The following is a 25000-nucleotide window of genomic DNA, read 5'->3' on the forward strand; positions in this document are numbered from 1 at the left end:
TGAATATCTCACTCCAGTCTCACTCCAGCCATCTGTAAATCTCACTCTAGTCTCACTCTAGCCACCTGAGCACAGACACACACACACACAATGTATTGCATTGAATGGCACGAGTTCTGCGTGACATATTTGTTTCTAGCAGTATCTGAGCTCAGGACTGTCTTTTTCTCTAAGCTATTGGTAACTAGCAAAGATACTTTCTCTAGATTGACAAAGCACTTCTTGTAAGTCGCTCTAGATAAGAGCGTCTGCTAAATGCTGTAAATGTAAACACACACACACACACACACACACACACACACACACACACACACACACACACACACATACATCATCTATACCGCTTATCCTTCTGGAAGGGGGTGCTGGAGCCTATCCCAGCTGTCATTGGACAGTAGGCAGGATACACCCTGGACAGGTCGCCAGTCCATTGCAGGGCAGGCGTGGAACACTCATGCATACAAAAAGAAAAAAAAATACCACAAAATTCTGCTCATTGATATTTACTGCCAAGTCAATAACTTGGCCATCCCTACACAGAATCATTGCTTACTTTACCCTATAAAACACCTACCCCTGTATAACAGGCAACTGCAGGATGCATCTTTGTGTTATCCCTGCAAAGCCCAAAAGGTAATACACTTCCTGAATGGTTTCATTTGAAATGTGTTTTGTGTCTAATGTCCTTGTTTCTGATGTGCTGATGCCTCTACCTGACCATTTGCTAATGTAATTAGTGATTTGAAATCTAGTGTATGCCAGTACTCTCAGTGCTGCTCCTTTAGTGGAGCTGACCTGGTTTTAAATGGGGTTTTAGTCAGTGTTGTTATGATTAAAAGAGGCAGTGGAGCCTCTATAAACCTCACCTTACTCATTTTGATGGTGCTCCCCATGGAGGCAGACTCTCTGCAGATGCACAATATGGTTGGCAGGCAGCAGCTAAATGACTGTGGTCATAGCATAAAATAGATCACATCATAACACCTCAATAAGTGAATCACAGTGAGTGGCCATGCTGCAGGGAGAGGAGAACAGGGTTGTTTTGGGGGAAAAAAAAACACTTGTGAACCACACTCAGCTCTTTGATGGCTCCACCTGTTTATTTGTTAAGATGTCTCACTTTGTGTCTCTGTTCCTAGATTATTTCATTCTGGAGAATAACTCACTTCTCAAAGCTGCTCTGAGGTACAAGAGGATCCAGCTCACTGAATATAAATCCCTGCAGATTGACCGCTTTGGTAAATACTCATTTTACATATTGGTACTGTAGGAACAAAACCTTTATTTTTAACTTTTAATGTGAGTTGATGTAGTAAGGTTTTATTCCAAGTGCAGGAGTGCATGGCTCAACATAGCACAGGACATATTTAACATCTCAGCTTTTCATTTTCTAATATTTCATTATCATTTTCTGTGAGCTTTCATAGCCCAGATCCCAAACAGACAGACATTTCTCAAAATTCACCCTAAAGTTTTTGCAACATCACAATGATTTATTTTTTCATCGTAATTGTTTGATTTTGTATATAAAAGCAATTCAATGCACACGTAATTCAATACAGTTAGTTCTCCGTTGTTTGAATGAGATGACCTAAATAAAAATAAATGCATGAAAATAAAAATGACTAGTGGAAAGAAGCTGTGTTAAACCCTTGTAAAACTATAACATTTATATGGAGGGTTATGGACAAGTGAAAATAAATATGTGTTCTCAAGAACACACTTCGGAACATTTTAATGTACATTTAGTGCATTTGCTGAAAGCAACTGAAACTGAAAAATGAAAAAAATTAAATGCAACCTGTGCAAAAGATAGGGCAATTTATATTTTTCCAATATTTTTCCAATATCTTAGTTTCACTTAAAAAAATAAACAAAACATATAATTTATAGGTAACTATATACATACATATATACTTACTGAGCACTTTATTTGGAACACTGTACTAATACTGGGTAGGGCTTCCTTTTGATCTCAAAACAGCCTTAATTCTTCTTGGCATGGATTCTATAACATAAGATTGATCCTTTGAGATTTTAGTCCATGTTGTCATGATTGCATCACACAAATCTTGAAGATTTTTCAGGTGTTCTTTCATGCCGTGAATCTCCCAGTGTACCATATCCATGGCTGACTGGAAGTAGCCATTAGAAGATGATTAAGTTGTGGCCATGAAGGGATGCACATGGTCAGCAACAGTACTCAAATAGGCTGAATGTGGCATTCAAGCAATGATTGATAGGTATTAACCTTAACAGGCTCAAAGTGTGGCAAGTAAACTTTTCACACACCATTACACCACCAGCCTGGACTGTTGACACAAGGCAGGAGGAGTCCATAGATTCATGCTGTTGGTACCAAATTCTGATCATCTGTGACCAGAGATTTATCAGACCAGGCTATGTTTTTTCAGTCTTCAACTGTCCAGTTTTGATGAGCATGTGCTCACTGCAGCCTCAGCTTTCTACTCTTGGCTGACAGTCAGAAGTAAAACCTGACATAGTCTTCTGCTGTTGTAGCCCATCTGCCTAAACATTCAATATGCTGTGCATTCTGAGATGTTTTTCTGCTCACCACAATTGTACAATTGTATCTTTCTCATCAACTAGGCATTCCTGTCTGCAGAACTGCTACTCACTGGATGTTTTTCTTTATTGCACCATTCTGAGTAAAATCTGAGGAGATCAGTAGTTATAGCAATACTCAAACCATCCTTTCTGGCACTGACAATCATGCCAGCCAATTGTGTGGCAGCAGTGCAGTGCATAAAAGTATGCAGATACAGGTGTGCAGCTTCAGGTAATGTTCACATCAATTATTACATTTTTCCCATTCTGATGGTTCATGTTATCTGAAGCCACAGGCCAGTATTTGCATTATTTTATGCACTGCACTGCTGTCACAAAATTGGCTTGAAAGAGTAGGTGTATAGGTGTTCCTAAAAAGTGCTTAGTGTATATATGTGAGTTGCATGATTGTCTTGATATGACTGATATTTACTTATGAACATATATTATCATATACTTATCTATCTGACACTGTAAAATAATCCATATGATGCTTTTGTTATGAAATGTAAATGTTGACAGAGTTATTTCATTAAATGTTGTAGGTCATCTAAGGCTATTGTGAACTTAATGATGCTCAGAATGTTTTGTTCCATATGTAGAGCTGCCTCTGAAGATTGCTCTCCCGCCTGACTTCTCCGACTCACGCCAGTATGGACTGTTACTTATGATGTAAGCACTGTGCTACTGCAAGAGCATGTTTGATCAGCAGCTATCAGCGTCCTCTCGGCTTAGCCCCGTTTAACTACACATGCAATTGCCAGACCTCTGCCCTCCTCAAATTATATGTAGAGACAATGAACACTGGAATGGTTAATGAACACCATTGCTCTTTTAGAACAGCAGAGGAGAGTAGATAGAAGGAGAGAAGACAAGAGCAGAGAAGAGCAGAGGAGGGCACATGAGGCTTGAGGGGAGGAGGAGAGTATAGTTGAGGGGAGGGAAAGGAACAACTGATGCATGTCATAATGATCATCGTTCTGCTGTGTGTTTACATTAAGAGCTATTGTGATGAGTGAGGAACCCAGCTGCAGGTAATTTTCCATTTAGAGATGAATATGCTCTTGCAGGAAAGGATCTGCTGTATACATTAGTATTAGTACACAGTGAAAGAGGATATTTATCCACTTATACTGATTGTGTTAAACACTGTAATCACAGTGCTGAAAGATGGTAAACTCTTAATGTGCTCTTCAAAGTCTTCTGTGGATTTTAATTTGTTTGCCTTCCTGAAAACAGCACAAAGCTTCCCTTAGGTGCTAATTAACTTGGCAAAATTGCTTTTATCTTTACCAGTATGTTTTTTATGCTTTTGACACCTGCTGTGACTTTAGGGTTCACACCTTAAGACAAAATTGCTGACATCAAACGTCTAAACTGCCATCTGTTCAGCAAAAAGCATTTAAGCTGCATTTATCTCTCTGCTTTTTGGAATCAGCCTAAAAAACAAGAAGTCCTGTGGTTTTTTCAGTAGTGTCTCGCTTAGGCCATGCCATCTGGGGCAGCTGTGATGAGAAGCGAGTCCAGTGCTTTGCCAAAAATATAGCATCTCCTAGACTTGTGTTTTAAAAGTGTCTCAGGTTAATTAAGACATCACTGATAAATTGCTGGCTGCTCAGTCAGGTCATTGTCAACTAAAGGGAATGCTGCAAATGCCAGCAGAGAGTTTTTATTTCAGCCCCTGATTTTAACCTATCCATATTAAAATGCATGTAGCCCATTCTGCATAATGAAGCAGGTTAAAATTTCTGCTTTTGCAACCAAGATTTGTCAATGCGTAGTACATCTTGACCAGAGTAAACATTTTGTAGCTGAAACTAATGCTGATTTTAAGTGACTAAAATTACCATACACATCTGTGCATAGAATAGAGCCAGTCTTTATGATTGTTTTATGAATTTACCTAAATGAAAACAAGCTATGAATAAAATATCTAAGATATAAATATAAATAGCCCATTCTGCTAAGCTTAGTATATTCATTCACATAATTCAACTGCAGAAGAAAAAAAAAATGAAAAAAGTCTCTTTCTCTCTCTCAAATACTGTTCCAGTTAGCGTTGATAAACATAAAAACTTTCAGTTTTAAAGCTGGCAATACATTTTCAAGTTATACGCAAAAATAATACACGTTATCATGATTAGAATGATAGAATTGCAGAAGCAGGAGAATCAGAAATAGATTATAGAAATGTATAGAAATAGAAAAAGATTGGAACTAAATGTAGCACATGATGACAATGTGTTTCAAATTGTTTTGAAACCTCTGCCCTGAACACAACATTCTGAAAGAATCAAAACATTCAAGATTGTCTTACTCGTTCCCACCATCACCATCCAGAGGCACAACAGTCTAAAGTTTGGCACTATTGTCGAGAAGTTCTAATACCTCAACCAAAAAAGTAGGATTCCGCAACGCCCCCCCAAAAAAGGTAATTATCAGTGATAAATTGGTCAATACTAATAAAACCACAAGTCACCAGTATTATCAGCCAACAGATGTATTGGCTGGGCTCTATTACGCAGGCTATTAGAAACAGTTTTGTGCATGTGTGTTACACCATTTAGTTAATAGTAATGATAGCAATTCTAGTGGTTATTATTTGTTTGACAGCAGATGCTAGCAACAAATTGCAGATGTTCATAACTCTCTAATCAGAATTTGTATTAAGTTCAGGTCTGTTTCAGCCACTGTCTTTTGTTAATTAGTTTTTGCATGGTTAATAATGCAGATGTTATTTATAAATGGATAAAAAGTAGCCAAAACAAAGAATATTTTTCTTGAGACTTGAGACAACCTTGCTTCTTGTTCTTTGTGTTGTAGAGACAGTGGCCCTGGTGGTCAGCAGGTGGATGATCAATACTCAATAGACTGGGACTCTGTGCTAGTCAGCTCTGATAACATCATTGTGGCTCGTCTGGACGGCAGGGGCAGTGGATTCCAGGGTCAAAAGATTCTACAGGAGGTGCATAAACGTCTGGGAGTGGTTGAAGTCCAGGACCAACTCGCTGCTTTAGAGTAAGAGAGACTCTTGCTGTTCATTTTTCTTTTTTATTGATCTTTTTATTGACAGATTTTCAGATTGTATTCTGTTCTTTAAAACTAAAAGAGTTAGTCATGTGTCATTTGTTAATGATGTCATCTCCTAACATGTGGCACACTTTGATTCCAGATACCTGCTGAAATTTCCATACATAGATCAGACCAGAATAGGAGTGTTTGGCCGGGTAAGACCACATTTTTCCTGCTTTTAGGTGAATGTAGTGGTGCTTGTCTTTTTAGTAAGTGGATGCAAGCAAGAAAGCCTGGGTTAGGTGCAATTTCATAAATTATAATAGTAAATTATAATAAAAGAATACCTGTAGTCACCAATTGCATAATACTATAAATCTGAGCCATCATGACATAAAAATATTTTGTAAAGAGTATATCAGTTTGAAAGACATGTACTAGTATTTTCTGCCAGAATGCATTTAACTGATTATTCACTAGTCTGATTTTTGCTTATCTTAAGAGATATTCAGCCCACCTCCTACGCTAACAGGGTAACAGAAGGAAATCAGAAGGGAGCCATTTGTGTTGTTTTTTTTTTTTCTTTCAGTTTATTAGCCCCAGCATCAATGGCTATTGTCAGCTGTCAGGTTTTCTTCATCAACGTAAGGGGGATTTGCAATGGTATGATGTATTTGCATAAGCTGAGAACTGTAGCGAAAACTGTCAAACTGATGATGCTGAGGGATGCAATTCTGCACCACAGAATATCACAGAACATGAAAATGAAATTAAATGTTAGTTTTAGGAAATAACAACTCTTTAGTTGGTAGCTAGCTAACTTGTTTTTGCACTAGATTCCTAGGGAAACTGACAGGTTCTCTGGGTTAACTCACCCTGTTGGACACTGCTGTTTGACCTTACTGCGAGTTGTTAATAATGTTAATAACGTGTAAGCCATTTAATTTTTTGGGGTGTCCAACTACAAACATGAAACACCCTTTCTATCAGTGTGTAAATATAAATGCTAGCCAGCTGTAGTAGTTTTTTCGATACTGGGATGTGAATATGTGTTAGTCCCATTTTGATCTTGAAAATGTGCTACATGATTCCATGGAAACAGACCATTTAGCGTACACGCATTAGTGGAAAGAGAGTAGGAGATGCTAACTGTTGCCTGTGCTTTTAAATAGCAAATTGATGGAAAGTGGCCAGATATTGCTCTTCAGATATTTCTCCAACGTAAAATGTTACTGTTTTATATATAATATTACGACATTCTAGAGGCAGCATAGTTGATGTTGGATGTGTGTCATCCATGAAACCCATTGAAGCTCTGCTGTAGATTAAACTGTTATCTTAAGTGTGGCCTGGATTAGAATTCCCAGTATCATGGAGTATCAAGTACACATTCTGTTTATTTTGTAATCATGGTGTTTTGTCTGTGTGTGTTTGTATGTGTGTTGTCTGCAGGGTTATGGAGGATATGTAACACTCCTGCTGGTGAAATCTACTGAAAGCTTGTTTAAATGTGCTGTGGCCATGTCACCAGTGACTGACTGGACTTTACATGGTAAAGCATGCTCACCTAACCCCCAACTCTAACCTTAAACCAGAGCCTGATGTTAAAACCAATTTCCAGCTCTGACTAAAACATAAACCTTACTCCAAGCCCTGAGCCATGGCACATTTCTTATCTTATCTCATTACTTACCCCAAAGGCTTATTCAGACACTGACTGTACTTGCACTGAAGAGAACAAACAGCTTGCACTACTGTTCCATTATGAATGTGCCCTCCTGTTAAATTCTCTCTCTCTCTCTCTCTCCCTCTTCTCCCTCTCTAGCCTCAGCATTCTCAGAGCGCTACCTGGGAACTCCTTTACAGGATGATAGCAGATATCAGGTGGGTTTGTAGTTCTCTGGTCTCAAGCCAGCAGCTTTCCTTTTCTTATTTGTCACAGGCAAAAAATATGCCTGTGCCAAGGCTGAGTGGTGAAGTAATAAAGTGTTTTTGACACAGTGCTGTGCCCTAAAGTACTATAAATCTGATAAAAAAGTTTTTAAGCTATTCTAAAATACCTGTCTATTCTCCAGTCCTCCAGTGTGCTACAGAACATCAAGGGCTTTAAAGACCAGACTCTGATGCTCGTACATGGAACTGCAGATGGTGAGAGAGAAAAAGAAAGAGAGAGGCAAAAACAGAATGAATGAAAGAGTGATAGAGAGAAAAATTTAGTTGGAAAGATTTAAATAAACCAGTGGCATTTTTACTAATTTGTTTTCTCTCCCTCATGTTTTTTTCTTCAAGCTAACATTCACTTCCAGCACTCAGCCGAGCTCATCAAGAACCTGGTAAAGGTGGGAGCCAACTATACAATGCAGGTACTGCAAGTACACTAGTTGTAAAACCAAATAATACAGCACCACCCTGATGTTATAAGTATTCAAATGAGCAAAAGAGCATGTAGAAGCTGACAGAGTGTCACAGCTATTACTTCAACACAACAATCACTTACTAAAAGCACACCAAACCTAGATAATGCAAGCCTAAAAGTGAAATTGCCCCATTAATACTAGCTATAAAGATTGCTCCCAAATATCATGATTTGGTTAACTCAGTCTAGTTTAACCATGGGAGGTAATGTAATTAAAGTGATCACTGATGAGATCTGTGATTTTAATACAGTACAAATCTGTGTCTCTGAATTGATTTAAAAAATAAACATACCTTTACTTACAATATTGACAACAAATTTTATTTTTTAGTGTTATACATTGTAGAGTCTTTGGAGATCTGCACAGAATTTGGCAGAACAGTGACATCTTGGCTTTCCCCTGTAATCCACAAGAATGAGGACAAAACATTTTTTTCCCATGGAGACAATGAGAATGAAGATAATCTTTGCAGTATTTTTTATTGAAACAGTAATAAAATGTCTATTAACACTGCAGGAATTGTAATGAAAGGACCAGTTTTTGTATTTTTACAACAGTTATTGGTCAGCATGTCCTTAGTACACATATTTTTAAAAGGAGACCTCCAGATGTAGTCAGGTGTGCCCAAGGGGCACTCAATAGACTGGATGCTGTTTTCTACCCATTTCAAAATATAAAGACAGTGGTTGGATTTGTCTGTGTTGTAAACCTCACAATCAATACACAAACAGCAGCATTGCTATATTATCCTATAGCCATGGAATCCTAGGTGGTTGCTAAGGTGTTGCTAGGCTGTAATTAGGGCACTGCTATGGGATTCCAGGTGGTTGCTCATATATAAATTAAAATATAGCCCTGTTTGAAGTGACATCATGAAGATACAGTAAGAAAAGTTGCTAATGGACACAGCAGTCCACCATGTTGTTATTGTTATTGTTTTTGTTATTGAGTATGGCTGACAAACATTCAGATCTGTGACATTTCAATCTGGACCATCCTTCCAGAGCACAACTAATTCAGCTCCAACAGTGTTTGTTTAGTTATGCTTAGTGATGTTTATTCAGTATTTGCCGTTTGTGGTGTAGATTTACCCGGATGAAGGTCACTTCCTGTCAGAGCGGAGTAGGCAACATCTCTCAGCATCTCTCAGCAGCTACTTCAGATCCTGCCTGCAAGAAGAGATGCTGCCACTCAGTGACGAGGAAGAGGAGGAGGAAGAGTAGAAAGGAGAGTGTACCTACAGCAGGACCTTTACATACACACACCCACAAATGCACACACCTGCACAGACACACTTCTGCCCACACACACTCCCCGGCTTTCTTTTGGATCTCACTTTACAGAGGCCTGCGACTCTGAACTGACAGAGAGAAAGATTTTAGACAAAAGCAAGTGTGTGTAGTATGTGTGAGTGTGTGCTGTGTGTATGTGAGTGCATGTGTGTTTGAGTGAATGGTTAGGTATGTGTATATATGCATGTGGGTACATGTTTTGGTGTTTAGACTATTTGGATGTAAAGGCTGTGTCTGAGAAGCGAGTGAGTGTGTGTGTGTGTGTGCTTTTGAGTGTTTGTGTATACCTGCAACCATGAACAGTGGACGTCTGTCACTGGAAAATGGATTCGGTTGCCAGGACGACATCAGAATCCTTCACATATCAGAAAATCACTGAGATCTTAAGCTGGATGTTTCTTGATCAAGCCAGTCTCAGCGCTGACTTTTATGATTGATCCTCGGTTCGGCCAGGCAAAGCGTACTGTCCTGTCCGCATGGAACTGGTCCAGTCACAGAGCATGTTTTTTTTCTTCTATTCCCCTAAGTCTTTGTGTGGTAGATGTCAGGACAAGAGAGCTGCACTTCGTCTGTTACTGCACAAGAAAATGCTCACTGTCTCCATGGCAACCGCTCTCACCAAGAGGAAGTGCAGTTCCCATCAATTAGCCCTAAGCCACACAGAGGATGAAGCTGCTGGGTACACTCTCTTTCTCACACACACACACACACACACACACACACACACACACACACACACACACACACACACTCACACACACACACACACACACACACACACACACACACACACACACACACACACACACATATATACATATCTGTATACAACAGGCCCATGTTGGATTCTCAGCCTCAGAGGGCCTGTCCACACATAAGACTACATTAAACAAATGTTTTCAGTAACCATACAAGCGCTATTATTGTGTATCCATATCCAAACTGCAGCTACAGTGAAAAGCTTGAAAGGGGAATTCCACTGATTTTTTTTTTTTTATTTCTGCACAATTCAGTTGTGTGAAACAGTGCACTAAAGAGAAACTTACCAACTTTTTACAATAGTGGTGAAAGGATCTGGGTATCACTATGTGTACAATGCAAATATAGTTATATACAGAAGTTTGGACACCCCTGGTTCTAGTGAAAATTAGTACACGTTTGGCTTTAACATATTGAACAAAAATAAAAACATAAAATGCAACAAATTTATGGAACATGTTATTTTTTTGCCATGTTACATTCAGCAAATAAATACAAATAAATAAAATCTGTGCTCTAAAACTTGCAAAAAATTTTCATATTTAACATTGTAACTTCTGTAACTTCTGTTTACTGTATTTTCACCAAAATCTACATCCCATGTAAGTTGACCAAGGCTGTTAAAATTTTGGGACACAACTATGTAGTTATTGTCTTTATTATCCAAAAATCCTAGTAAAATGACTCATTTATAAAAAATAAAATGTAAAATGACTTTTTATAGGTAATGTTGATGATAGTAAAACAGGGATAAATCTATTTAGGGGCTATTTTTTAGAGACATTAACAGGCACCTACTGCTTTACTACCACTGTGAAGCAGTTGTTAAGTTTCTCTAGAACAGTATATGTCATAACAAAACACTATAATGGCTTGTTTGCACATTTATGATTTAATTATGTAGAAATTTTTAAAATAATCTGTGGAACTTCCCCTAATTACCCAGTTCTGTCCCAGAAATTAGGAAGTATAATGCAAAATATAATAGGTTTCCAGGAAAGCCTGGAAATTCTGAGAAATGTTTTCCAGTTGTGTCAAACATTTCGTGAGCTTTCGTTATGTACATAAGTCATGGAAATTTTACTGAAAAAAATGGAAAATTGTTTCCTAAATGAAGTGGGAACCCTGTTGTGGCACATGACAGCATCTTAAATGTAGGCAATAAATCTCACATTTCTCATTCTGAGATTGTTGTAAGAATATTGTAAGATTATTCAATTAAAGTGACAATTTTTAAAACATAATTGTAGACCATACAGTCTTGTAATGAGAAATAGTGACTACATTTATGATGCTTTCACTTTCTCAGATTTCCTTGCAGTTTACAGTCAAGAGATGGACTAACTGGGTAGTTTTCAGTAGTTTACCTGTTGCTTAACCCAGTCACTGTTTCTTTTGGCTACTTTAGGTCCCTCATTTCAGTGTACTAGTACAGAAGTGTACACAGCATGCACAGAAGAGTTTTCTCTAAGTTTATATTTGTAATAGTTACAAGTCAATTACAAAAGTTACACCAGTGAATTCAAAGACTTGAATGCTAATGGTGCAAACTGGAGGAATGTTTCTGTAACTGGTTATTGAACATGATTCATGTTGAATGTGGAGACTGAGTTAGAATGTTCTGTACCATGTTTAAATCCTTAGTAAGGTCATAAAATCATGAAACCATGGTGTGGACAGGTGTGCATGTGTGTGTGTATATAGTAGACTTCAGAGATGGCGGTGTGATTTGTACAGAAGACTGTATTCAGTACATACATACAGTATATTTTTGAGATGTATCAGATCTCATAGTAGTTTAGCCAGCAGGATGAATCCAGTCACCAGTACATATCTGTTTGTGTTGATTTGTTTATCACTGGGGGAGGGTGGCTTTTGTAATGCTGATTATTGTTTAGTTTTGCTGTTTCTTTGTTTTATTGTCTTTTTGGGGAGGCAGGGGTGGTCACAGGGGAGGGCGTTTGAAAGTTTGGACTGACCATTTTTGTCCTCTAGTCATGACTATAAATAAATAACTCGTTAAACTGACCCAGTCTCAGTAGTGCTATACGCTCAACTCTGCCTATCCATTAGAATAAGCAAAAATAATTGTGGTCTATCTCTTTACCTTTGACTGTGGGCTATTGGAACTGAGTGGAGATGTAGGTCAAGAGTCATGTGGTAGTAGAATTTTACCATATAATTATTCTTTGAACTTTTATTCATCAATTGGATTTGAAAAACAGTGGTATAAATTGCTATAGTAAAAGGTAATGATAGCATCATGCTGTTAATTTTTGTTGAACAACATATGATACAAAATACCACATAAGCTATTTTTGTATGCTTTTATGTGGCATAATATTACATTTTTATTTAAAAATTAAAACTTGTATCTGTTTGTATAACTTACACAACATCACAATGGCCATATCTTTACATGCATATGTATATTTTAATGGTTTATAACATTTTCATTTTATGCATTTGCTTGTTATGTGAAACGTGTCATCAATCGTAGCAAAGGTCATGGTTTGTGAAACTGAATACTGTCACAGTTCTTCTAGAAGTGCACTTGTAGCATAAAGCAAAATGCACAAAAGGAACAGCCCATATTTATGATTTATTTGACTGATGTACATATGTAAGCATTGCAAGAATAAAATGAAAAATGGAACAATTGCAGTGACAGTTATAATAAATTTATACCTACATAAAGCATATTTGATAGTAGGATAATCTCTCCTGGACATCTGTGTGAGATAATTAACAACTTTTCTTATACACATATTTTTTAAATATCAAAATGCTTCATTACAATGTACATGGTCAGTGTTTTTGTGCCTGGTATGAATTCTAGGTCTGTAATATAGAAAGGGATGGTGCAAAACAGTCCTGATGGCCTGTATGAGCTTAGTTATATAATAAATGCTCAACAAATATTTCATTTAAAACATCATCATTAGGATTATTTCAGGTAAAACATCGGAGTTTAAGGGCTCTTCTCATTTTGGACTGTTTCCAGCAGCTTTCTGTTGACCAACATAACTTTCTAAATAAATAAATGAATAAATGAATAAATAAATAAATAAATAAATAAATATAAAACCCAGTATTATTTATATGCTACAGTTGGGTTTTTGTTTAATTGCTATGTCAATTATTTCACATTCAGCTTAGGTGTGATGTGTAGAGTATTGAATGTAACACTGAAGTGTATGCATTTACATACACTGAGGAATAGAAAAACATTTACTGCTCAAATGAAGGTCATAGCAAATGCTCTGAAGGCCATAAATGTAATAAAAGATAAATGTATTTACTTCTGATGAAGTAAACACTTGCTACATCAGAGATCTCTAATAGTATGAGGTCATACAGCATATAGATTTTTTAACAGTGTTCAACAAGTTCAGAAAGTAAATTGTAAAAATTCAACAGTGTACAAATCTTTCCTTTTATTTGACACAGTAGTGCGATCTTTAGCTGAGGCCTGACTGGTGTAGAAATACTTTCTCCACAATCTCTAAGCCTTATTATTTGGAATGTTTATGCAGGAGAAAAAATAAAGGGATATAACAACCTCTTTCCTTTTCCTTCTCCTTTACTTTTCCTCTGTTTGGGGCATCATATCTTTAACAACTTCATTTATGCATCTTTCTTCCTCATGTTTGTGTTTGTTTGTTTACCTGCCCGTGATGATATGGCTCTGTTATGTTTCGTTTTCATGTGACACTAGGAAGCTGGAGGCCCCTGTTGTTGAAGTGGAGAAATAATATCTTGAGTCTTAATATGTAGCTGTGACTGTCTGCTCTCATAAATACATTCTCCGCTGACTCAGCCTGACCTTTTATAAAACTCACTTATTCCTCCAACACAGTTCTTGCAGTGTGTGGCCCGGTGTGGCTTTGCCACTGCTGCGTCTGATAAGTCCACCTCGAAAGAGCTCTTTCACGCCTCTGGCGGGCAGAAGAGGGTCAGGTGAGATTAGAATAAAGTCGTCTGTGTGAAGGATGCTTGTTGTTGCAGGCATCTTGTTCTTAAATCCTGCCCACTCTGTGGGCCAGTGGAGATCACCCATAGCAACAAAGGCTAGTCGTCCTCCCTGGTTTCCATGACAACAGGAGTGTTGTCATAGAAGCACTCCCTGAAAAAGGTGATGAGTGAGCTCAGCATGTAGTGTCTGCTGCTGATGTCATGGCCCTCGTCCGGGAAAATCTACAGCCGTGGAGAAGTGGAGGGTCAAGGTTACAGAATGTATTCACATGTCAGTAAACTGTAGAATGGCTATCATGGTTAATATTGACAGTGGCAATACGTTTCACTGTCTCCCATTGAGCCGGCTTTGTGCCATACTGACCTGAAGTGTGTAGTTTATGTTATACATAGATAGCTGCTTCACCAGCTCGGCTGAGTGCTGGAAATGAACAGTGGCTGAGAGAGAGAGAGAAAGAGAGAGAGGGAGAACGAGAAAGAGAATGAATACCCTCTTGGTGTAATAACATCCCAGTGTCCAGAGAGAAAAGCTACCAAATGACTGTCAAATTATTTCTTCTCCCTCTGCCTATATTCTTTACCTTTCTTTTGGGTCAGTGTTATTTAAAGTTGAAATTAGCTGTCCTGCATTTTGACCAATGACTGTATTATAAAGTAAAGAGTAATGGGACTATGAGAGCCTGTATCAACAGATGGGTGTAATACACTAACAGTCATTTCTCAAAATCACTTTCCAGCAGTGTACCTTCAAAAACAGGCCTTCTTTGTTCTCATAAGCTGTGTGTATGATGCCAACCAAGAGTCTGCTGTAAATGAAGTCTGTGGGTAATCTGGAAAGCCTAAGAGCTGCCTATGTAATGTGAGCTCTGTAGAGAGACCGAAGAAAACTGAGTCTTGCTCACCGTCAGCCGTGCCATGCAGGATCAGAAACTTCACCTGCTCAGAGGCGGTGATATTTGGCAGCAGACTGGAGATCTAACACACAGAAAAGTCACTCATTGCTACTTAACCAACAGACAGAGGAGTACACTGTCAAGCTGAATGCCTTAATGAATATGCAGCAAAGTATTTGATCAATTAGTGCTAATTACAAATTGTACAGTGAAATAATTCTAAAAGACTAAAAATCAAGGCCACATTTTTGGTCAAAGACACAAACACTTTCAAAATTGTATAAAAGGTGCTATACGCCTTATTATATGATTATATACTATTATGCATAATATTATTAGAATTAACCTTTAAACAGAGGCAAACTCAATCAAACTGTTCTCTTAGGAAGTACGTATGAATGTATAATATAGATTAGATAAAATGATTATTATATAAAGAGTCATGTTACCTGGTATTTTTGCTCGTTCTTGGCTGGGTATCCAAAATAGCGCTCTGTAAATGCTGAACCTTCAGAGATAAATAAAACAGCATGAGCAGCTGTTCACTCACACTCAATAATGGGTCGAGGAAAGCAAGAGCAGACAAGCTTTGAATGAGGTCAGTTTACAGTCATGTCTACCATTTTGTACTGAGATGGTAATAACATAATAGCAATTTGCTAGTACATTACATGTTCAAGTATCCAGACACGCCTTTTAGTGAATTTAGCTACATAAAGCTGCATCCAATGCACACACACACACACACACACACACACACACACACACACACACACACACACACACACACACACACACAGAGCTTGTATTATTTCATTAACAGAATGGGATGTTTTAGAGCAGCTGCACATGAGCCTAAGTTTACCATGCCCAAAGGCAAGTAGGGCTAGAGGGGTGTGGAGCAGTAGAACTGTGTTCTGTAGTGATGAAGCATTATCCAGTAACTTTGGGATGAGCTGGAGTAGTGCTTATGATCCAGAACTAATCACCAACCTCAGTACCTGAGCTCATTAATGCTCTTGTGGCTGAATGCAATCAAATTCTTGCAATGTTCTGACATCTAGTGTAAAGACTTCACTGAAAAGTAGAGGCTGTTATTACTGCAGCAAAATCCCTATTTAATACCTTGGATTTCAGAAGAAATGCTGAATGAGCTGATGTCTACAAACTTTTAGACATACAGTGTAGATACTGCATGTTTCAAGGACACACAGATTTCACATGGTTCACTAATACCTAAAATGGTTCATCTAAAGGAACACAGTACTTGTATAAGAACATTTAGAGATAAAGGTCTTACCTGCCCTAGTTTCAAAACTTTGATTTCTAGCTTGAATGAGTAGAATGTGAAGGCCATCTGTGGATAGCCAGGCTCTTTCTTTGTACATTTAAGTTCAGTTTTTTTTTTTTTTTATATGATTTTCAAACCAGTAGAGAGAGATTAAATGCAATTCGGGTTCATAGTGGATAATGGAGCTCTGGTGCAGTCTTTGTGAGATAGAAAGTGTACATGTCCATATAATTTTATAAGGCAAAGCAATCGATTAAAAAATATAGCCTCTGAGTTTATCATTTATCATTTTATCTTCTGAAAGCAGCTTGCATATAGATGCATCACAGTATCACAGCATTGTGTGTCTTTTTCATTAATGTCAGGGTATTCACAGGTCTTTTCACTCCATAATCAAGTGTTGGCTGAGGAGGCTGACAAATGTCTTATTGAGATTCAAACGAATTAATTTGGCTTTTAGAGTCTTTATCAAAAGGTACTTTTGTATTTTATAGTCTGTGAGGCTGTGTTCATTTTATTGTACTTAGAGTCATAATGAGTTCAGTTGTACCATAGAGTCTCCAGTCAGACACAGGTGCCATGGCAACACCACAGCGGAACAGAGACCCATGAGACAGGAGGAGAATAGAGCTCAGGAAACCACCATATGCCTGAAAAACCACACGCATTCACATTAAGACACATACAACACCGTTACCCCCATGGCAATGCAAAACAGAAACATTGCTACATACAGCTTGATTCTGTGTACAGTGTAGATGAAATGAGGAAATTATTTTGGAACTAAATTAAAAAAAATCCTTTGTGTCCTTTTTGTGTAGATAAAACAATACTTAACGAAAACCACAAGGAAACTCAGATTCTGTTCAAATATTAATCATAAATACATAAAAGAAAATTAATAACAAGTGGTATTAAGTTGAGGTATGGCAGCATGAGTTTCTGCAAACTAGCCTGCTTTGATTAAAAAAAAAACAAAAAAACAGTTTTACAACCTTAACAGGGCTTATCTCTTATCAAAGTGCGCTGCACATTTCCACCAGTTACTTCAAATCTTAAAAACAGTGATGACAAAAATATTTCTTTTTCCTTTCCTTTCCTGTCCTTAGTGTAAGCTAGCAACCATCAGTAGCTTAAACTCCTACATCAGGTTAATGTTTAGTAGCATTTGTAAACTTAAAGGCTTGTTTCTATGTTGGGAAAAAGAGCATACAGAAAATCTGCTTTTTTCCTTTTTACATGTCGTTGCAGGACGAACTGTCATTTATTTATCCTGTACATTGTGATTGTGTTTGGCAGACTGAGATCCTCACCTTGCCCAAAACCCCAATTCTGCTCCCATCAATATATGGCTGTTTCTGCAGATACCTGAAAGTATAGACAAAACCAGCATTATCCTCCAAGCCAAACTGGTTTGATGTACACTGTGTCAGGGCTGAATGTTAGATGTTTAGTTAGAAGTTTATAAAACAACATGGAATTAAAAATGACTGCATTATTGAGTGCATAGGTAAATGTAACCGAAACGGCAGTGTGGCCTGAAATTTAAATATTAACCATCAAAGAGCTTCATGTATCATCACCTTTACCTCAGTGCAGACTTGCAAACAGTAAGAGCAACACGGCCTAAAATTAATCAGGAGAGTAACCAAAATGGCAAAGTATTATCTGAAATTATGATATTAATCAAAAAGGGGCCTTATATCTCATCCTTTTCCCTCTCTCTTAGACAAACACATATAATCAAAGCCTTAGAGCAATTCACTGAACAAACAGTATGAGTAATATGGCTGTGAGATGAAAGTCAGAAATTTAACTGAAATTGCAAACAATGATTTGAAATTGCAATGTTGGCTAACATAAACTATATAAATTATTTTGTTTACCTCATCTCTGGCTAATACTTTCAACATGAGTCTTAGAGCAGCTTACTACATAAACAGGAATAATGAGAGCAATATTATATTATTTAACTGTTGTCAGATTTTTAGGTGTGAGGGATAAATAAGTGAGGGTTTAAACACAGACACAGAAGAGAGAGAAAAGAGCCTGAGAATCTGTCTTACTCCAATGCAACGAGTTGGTCCTGAACATCCACCACCCCCAGACGTTTGTGGACTTCCTGTAGATTTTTTTGACCTTGGAATCCACTGCCCCTGCCGTCCAGGCGAGCCACAATGACATTATCAGAGCTGACCAGCACAGAGTCCCAGTCCAGACGGAAACGATCACTGACCTGCTGACCACCAGGGGTGCTGTCACTGAAGAAAGAAAGGAAAAATAAACGTTTGTTGGTATGCCTTCTCACACACATGTACAGAACACAGCGGAAAGAGTGCAAGGCGACTGGCTGTGTCGGGTAATCAATAGCAGGTGATAGATAATCAGTGATGTGACAGGATCAATAAAGAGCTAACAGACTGTGTGCCCTGCTTTTGACGTAACACTGCTCTGATTAGACACTAACATGACCAGATGCTCTCACACACACTCCACCATTTCAGCTTGAGTGATGTGATATGAGTGGCCACTCTCAGGATTATTGATCCACATTTGAATCCCACAACCAAATATCAATAACACAACAAGGCTCTATTTTCAAGGTCTAAAGTGATTCACTTACATATCACAGTCTTTGTGAAAATTGATTATAAAAGGCACAAGATGAGCTCCTAGACTTCATAATGAACGCACGCTAATCTGTGTAACGCTTCACATGGCCTAATATGCCACGCAGTGCTGGAAAAGTAACTTTCAAAATGAGCTTTGAAAATATGTTACAGATTACTGAGCATCTAATTAAAACTGTTATCAGAAGCAGCATATAATGGATCACACAATTTCAGTAATGTGCTCTGATTAGTTCCTATTATTTTTGAATTACATTCCATTTAAAAGCCATTTATTGAAATAATTTATTTTGAGGACTGTGTTGCTTGGAAAAAGTGTTGGGTGTAATCCTAATAAAAAATAATAAAAATAAGCAGTAATTATTATCTATTATCTTATTATATTGGTATCAGAATTCCAATTAGAAATATTATTTCTTTGTATTCTTTGTCTCTGCCACAACTCTGTTGCTTTCAGAACAAAATTTCATATTTCCAAAACTTTACAGGAGATGAAAAAAAAAACACATTTTACTTTTAATGTAAATCAATGGAACCAGACTTTTTTCCAAGTGATTTTGGGGCATTTTGGGCCATTTCATTTAATTTTTTTGTAAAGAGCAACAGTTTTTCAAATTATAGTGATATGCTATGTAGTACTTCTTATTTTATTATTATTATTAGTAGTAGTAGTAGTAGATTAATGTCTGGCTGAAGGCAGTGTGTATTGCATGCTACATGTAATAGGTAAATGTTTGTGTGGGTTTTTTGTGTTTGGTTTTAGAAACAGCTGTGTATTGGTAGACGTGATAGGACTGTCCCTTTAATATCTATATCTTTAAAAGAGAATTTATGTAGACATAGTGACCCCTGGTTCCTATTATCGCCTCTGTAAAGAAACTGTAACTTTATCCACTCTGAATGACTTTGTTTATATCTCGTTATATATACGATTGAATTATGCATAATGATGACACCCTGATGTTATGACAATTTGTAAAGAGGGTAAAATTATCTTTTTAAACTGTCATTTCGATTCCTGGAGGAAACTTACAAAGGTTTTTGAAATACAAGCTGCTTGTACAGTGAATAGTTCTGACTAGAGTTGTATTCTCATTATATTTAAACTTGGACACAGTCTGGTCACTGTAGGGGATTATAAATCCTTGGTTTTACAAGTATGAAAACAAAACAGCATGTAAAATTATTGTTTGATATTCACAATTGCTGGAAGTCATCACATTAGAAGGAAAAGATGTGTTGTGTGTGTGTGTGTGGGTGGGTGTGTGTGTGTGTATGTGTATGTGTGTATGTGTAAAAAATGGTTAATTTGAGGGTAAAGAGATAAACGTACAGTATGAGGAGCACAGGGTGCTGATTGCTCTCATCAAAATCCAGAGGGAAGCTGAGCTCCAGCCGCAGCACTGCAAACAAATTCTCATTATAACATTCATCACTTTGAACAAACCTCCATTATGCTACCATTTAAAGTGTGTTTATTATTACCACAAGCCCCATTAGTACTATAGAAAAACCCACCAATTTGCTTGGGCTGACCACATTTCTGTCATTTCTGTGATGCAGCTAATGATGGTCTTTTGTCACCTTGGTTATTGTAGAGTAAAGTTCTGATCTCTCTGCTTGGGATCTTTCTCCTTCGGAGAGATTCTCTGAGCTCCAAACCAGAATCTAGAGTCATATGACCTGCACAGTCAGAAAAAGAGACAACATATCAGCTTCAGCCACCACATCTTTATGCATACGAACACAAACATACACACCAAAAAATGCAAATCATCTTCATAATATTGATAATAACTATAAGTTATGTGGTTGTTCCAGGACATAAAGTCATTAAAGTCAGTTATAACATAGAAGGTTAACAGGAAAATATAATCAGTGTACTCATGCTGAGGAAAACTGTTTTATTTGTCAAGCGTGTTTTTAACCCCTTAAAATCCCAGACTTATTACATACTAAGGCTTATTACTGAGAAACTACAGAGACTTTGATGCAAACTGGCTGAGCTATTCTTAGATTGTAGAAGTGTGTAATAAAACTTTGGCAGGGGGTCCTGGTCATTTAAAGGGTTTAGCTATTCATATAAACAGAAATGCACAATTAAGCATTAGTTAATCCATCACTGAATTCATTGTACATTCCTGCTGGTTCACAAACATAATGCTGCCTAGTTGTTTAACAAGTGAAATACAGCCAGCTATCATTTTGAAGCAAAACAGGAACATATTGACTCCATTATTGACAAACATTAAAAAAATTAGCCATGAAATATAATCATTTATATGACAGAATATTGTTAATATAATTCTTTATGTTACGGACTGTCGTTTTCTACCCACAGAACTGTGCCTAAGCATGTGTGGAGGCCAGTATAATTAATTCCTTCTATCAGTGTTAAATGACTCCGATTCAGATGAATCAGATACAGGAGCCACCACATTGTTCTGAATGCCAAGGCTGTGGCTTTAAATAGCTAGTAATTATATGATCTTTAGAAATGCATGTGATCATTTAGTTTTATTCTGAGTTTACTGGTGGCAAAATACCCACTGAGTCATTAAAACAGAGCACTCAGAAAGACTTCTCAAAAAAAAAAAGAATAGATAGTGTGTGTGTGTGTGTGTGTGTGTGTGTGTGTGTGTGTGTGTGTGTGTGTGTGTGTGTGTGTGTGTGTGTGTAGGTGCGTGTGTGTGTGTGTGTGTTTGTGTGTGTGTGTGAGTGCTTAATACTCACGAGTAATGTTGTTGAGCTGATGTGCAGTAGTTTTGGGAACATCAGGCCCTGAGAAAATATGAGCACTTTAACTCATCAGGCAAAATAAATTACCTTAAGTGGGTCTGCTTATATTCTGCTAAATTAGATTAAGACTAGATGAAGTTAAAACTAGAGACATATTATAATATAATATTATTATATTATAATATTATATATTATATGTCTAAAAGTTTGCAGACACCTGCTTACCCAACAGTTTTTTTTCTAAAATCAAGGTTATTAATAATGAGTTTGTCCCTCCTTTGCTGCAGTGACAGCCTCTACACTTCTGGAAAGGCTTTATAATTAAACGTTGGAACATTGCTGTGAGGACTGCATTCAGCCACAAGATCACACATGTCACTTCATCTCATGAACAAAAGGGTTTCACTGCTCCACAGTTCAATGATGGGGAGCTTCATACCCCTCTAGCCTTGGGCAGTGTGACCGTATGCTTTCGTGACTGCTTCAGTGCATTCCAAGCTATTGTTCCTTCCTTTCTGTGGAGATTACACATGTTGCATGCTCATTATACAAGTTGTTGAACACCTGTGTCAGCAGCTGAGTGCACTAATTAGAAGGGGTGTCTAGACACTTTTGGACATACAGTGCATGTGGGTATTACTGTGAAGTAGTGGGGCGTACCTGCGCAGTGCAGCAGTACTGCTTGTGAATCAGAGCTGAGGGAAGCATCGTAGTAGGAGCAGTGTGGTTTGAACAGAGAACATGTCAAACACTCGCGATGAAATGGATCCACTGTGCTCACCCTGATGACACAAGTCAAAACATAACATCACTGTCACACACTGTACAGAAGTCTTTAAAAGCGACGTAAATGTATAATAATGCAAATTCTGTAGTACTCTAGGGGTGTCTTTCCTGGATATGAATTAAGCCAAGTGTTAGACTTAATTGCATTAACAAGGGTGATTCATCATTGAAAATGATTTTTTACTCCAGGGTCTAAGAAACTGGCCCTGCACTTATTATTCATTTATTAATCATGACACATATTATTCAGCAACTGCTATGAATGATTTGGTAACTACTAAGAAACTAATAGGTAAGTTATGCAGTTGTGAGAGTGAGGAAATGAGGGGTGTACAGACACGCCCTTGCAGTTTAACCCCTAGATGGCCAGGGCTCACCAGCAGGGCCAGTTTTTTACACACTTCCATAACCTAAAGTCCCTGTGGTTACTAAACATTAATTCTTTAATGTTTCTAAGGAACTGTGTATGGCTTACCAAAAAGAAAGCACACTGGATATTTGTCTTCATAAGTAAGCAAGCAAGTAAATGATTTTTTGAGATAATTAATGCATTTGATTTTTGACATCAAGACAATATGCACTTGTTCTGCCTGTTTTATCTCGGCACAGCAGTCTTTGTGGAGAGGTGTGGATCATTGTCATAGCAAGAGGTTCCCATCCCTTCCATTTCAGCCCTCATTTCTCACTAGCAACCCAACACAGAGTCATAAAATTTCAAACAGAGAGCCAAAAGTGTCTTATTTAATCTGATAATAGAGTTACGTGGAAATATTTTAACTTATTAAGGTAATTCAATTTTAATTTTTAAGATGGAATGACCTGTAGAAAGAAGCCCCTGGGTTAATGATCACCTGAGCCCCTGGAAGGCCTCTGTGCTTACCTGTACAGGTGCCTGTGAGAAGCTCCACCCTCTGTGCTGAGGTAATAACTACAGAGAAACAAGAAGACATTCAGAGCAATGCTGGCACAGAATGTTATTCTGACTTATAAACGTGAAAAACAGAAATGGGTAAATATGTAGATGGATAAACAGAATTGCATGTGAGTGTGAATGTGTGTGTGTTGGTGTGTATAACTCACACAGTGTTCAGGCTCTCGTCATAGGCTAGAATCTTAGTGACCTCCCAGCTGCCAGAGGTCAGGTGTCTTATATTGACCTCTGAGCCTGGTTCCTGGACACAAGAGTAGAGGTTACATAAAGAACACAATTACTGGCCATGTCCAAAAGACTAATTAACTATTTAGTGTGTTGTTTTGTGAGTACGTTGTTATGAGTCCAAAAACACAGTGGAGAAAATTTAGAATGTGACTTCTGTTGCTGAGAAAAGTGCAAACTCATATAATGTCAGACATTCTGTTCCCTGTAATAATGTTTCAGTGTTGTGCTCCTGACTGTCCAGTTTAGGGGACCATTTCAAATGGTCAGTGTTGTGTTCATCTGTATTGACTGTATCATTTGTATCTATTTGTATCTGTTTATTTTATAAGTGAAACAGTTACAAATATTGCTGGCAATGACAAAAGCATGTTGTTTTAATCAGTTATTTTTTTATTAATTATCTCTCTCTCATAGCATATTAAAATAAGCAGAAAAACTATCCAGTGTGAAGTTGGCAGACTTTCAATTAATAACACATTTGTGCTTATAAGAACAAGAGGAATTGGCAATAAAACAGAAATAAATACAGAACTAAAGTGCAGAACTCATGCTAGCAACATATACTGGGAATAATTTTTCATAATTACATACGGAATTATACTCGAGTTGCATAACTTAAGAGAATAATTTAGCAAAAATTAAAGTTCTGTAAGTTGTAAGGTTTAACTTTATAATAATGAGTCTCCCTTATTGGGTTTAGTATCTGTGTTTGGTTGTACAGAATGTGTCTGTGTGGAGCATCTCTACCTGCTCTGACATCATGGTGATGTGACGAAAGGATCCTCTGTTGCCGTGTTTTATGGGTAATGTCATAAAAAATGTGGTTCCATCTTTGGAGAACACAGGCTCTTCATTCTGCACCAATGACATAGCAGGACACTGGTTAACTCTGCCTACGCAAAAACACTAAAAATGTCTAAGAAACCGAGGCCCTGATGAACTGAGCACTTATGTACAAAACTGGCACACAAGCCTAAATCCACAGTTTATGGGCCTTTTTATTCTTTCATAACCTCTTTGTCCTTGGCCAGAGTGAAATAAGACCTCTGTAGAATGTTTTGATGGAAAAGCCTTGCATTTATTAATACTTTTCGTCACTGAACTTTCATTTTCTGTATTGACTCAATCTGGCTAGATTTCACTCTGCCTTTCAAACCCTGTGCCTCATGAGTGAGCAGTTAGTGGGCAGGGCTAAGCGCAGCTTGTATGATAAGCTACAGTTTTAATCAACTGTTCAGGCACATATAGGGGCTCCATCAAGGTACCTGTGTTCATACGTACATCTAGTCCAGAAACTTAATACTATCCATGATTAATATCAATATATTATATTTAAATGTTATGATTGCTATTTCATTACCTGCTGGTCAATCCACTTGTCTGAAGTCATGACATGTTTCTATGGTAAGAAAAGGGTAAAGAGTTCAACTAAGTCAACCCACAAGAACAATCATCTCTGCTTTTATATGTGTATTTGAA

General features: G+C 37.5%; 2 protein-coding genes across 3 annotated transcripts in view; one reads left to right on the plus strand and one right to left on the minus strand.

Annotated features, from left to right (window-relative positions):
* The window catches only part of LOC108424244 (inactive dipeptidyl peptidase 10-like), a 126817-nt gene extending 114741 nt beyond the window's left edge, over positions 1 to 12076 (plus strand). For both annotated transcript variants that reach the window (XM_037539285.1, XM_037539286.1), the window contains exons 18-26: positions 1140 to 1238; positions 3171 to 3240; positions 5392 to 5586; positions 5741 to 5795; positions 7033 to 7132; positions 7406 to 7464; positions 7656 to 7728; positions 7870 to 7943; positions 9083 to 12076. In XM_037539285.1, coding sequence (XP_037395182.1) covers positions 1140 to 1238; positions 3171 to 3240; positions 5392 to 5586; positions 5741 to 5795; positions 7033 to 7132; positions 7406 to 7464; positions 7656 to 7728; positions 7870 to 7943; positions 9083 to 9220 — 863 coding nt within the window. In that variant the 3' untranslated portion in view covers positions 9221 to 12076. The remainder of the gene's footprint in view (positions 1 to 1139; positions 1239 to 3170; positions 3241 to 5391; positions 5587 to 5740; positions 5796 to 7032; positions 7133 to 7405; positions 7465 to 7655; positions 7729 to 7869; positions 7944 to 9082) is intronic.
* Positions 12077 to 12512: 436 nt separating this feature from the next.
* LOC108424305 (inactive dipeptidyl peptidase 10-like) overlaps positions 12513 to 25000 on the minus strand; it is a 62365-nt gene continuing 49877 nt past the window's right edge. Inside the window, exons 12-26 of the mRNA XM_017692222.2 lie at positions 24882 to 24920; positions 24269 to 24376; positions 23443 to 23534; positions 23243 to 23290; positions 22237 to 22358; positions 21571 to 21618; positions 20422 to 20520; positions 20171 to 20240; positions 18274 to 18468; positions 17521 to 17575; positions 16758 to 16857; positions 15366 to 15424; positions 14926 to 14998; positions 14388 to 14461; positions 12513 to 14245 (exon numbers count right to left, since the gene is read on the minus strand). Coding sequence (XP_017547711.1) covers positions 14120 to 14245; positions 14388 to 14461; positions 14926 to 14998; positions 15366 to 15424; positions 16758 to 16857; positions 17521 to 17575; positions 18274 to 18468; positions 20171 to 20240; positions 20422 to 20520; positions 21571 to 21618; positions 22237 to 22358; positions 23243 to 23290; positions 23443 to 23534; positions 24269 to 24376; positions 24882 to 24920 — 1308 coding nt within the window. The 3' untranslated portion in view covers positions 12513 to 14119. The remainder of the gene's footprint in view (positions 14246 to 14387; positions 14462 to 14925; positions 14999 to 15365; positions 15425 to 16757; positions 16858 to 17520; positions 17576 to 18273; positions 18469 to 20170; positions 20241 to 20421; positions 20521 to 21570; positions 21619 to 22236; positions 22359 to 23242; positions 23291 to 23442; positions 23535 to 24268; positions 24377 to 24881; positions 24921 to 25000) is intronic.

The sequence above is a fragment of the Pygocentrus nattereri genome, chromosome 6 (assembly GCF_015220715.1).
Source record: "Pygocentrus nattereri isolate fPygNat1 chromosome 6, fPygNat1.pri, whole genome shotgun sequence".
Classification (NCBI taxonomy): domain Eukaryota; kingdom Metazoa; phylum Chordata; class Actinopteri; order Characiformes; family Serrasalmidae; genus Pygocentrus; species Pygocentrus nattereri.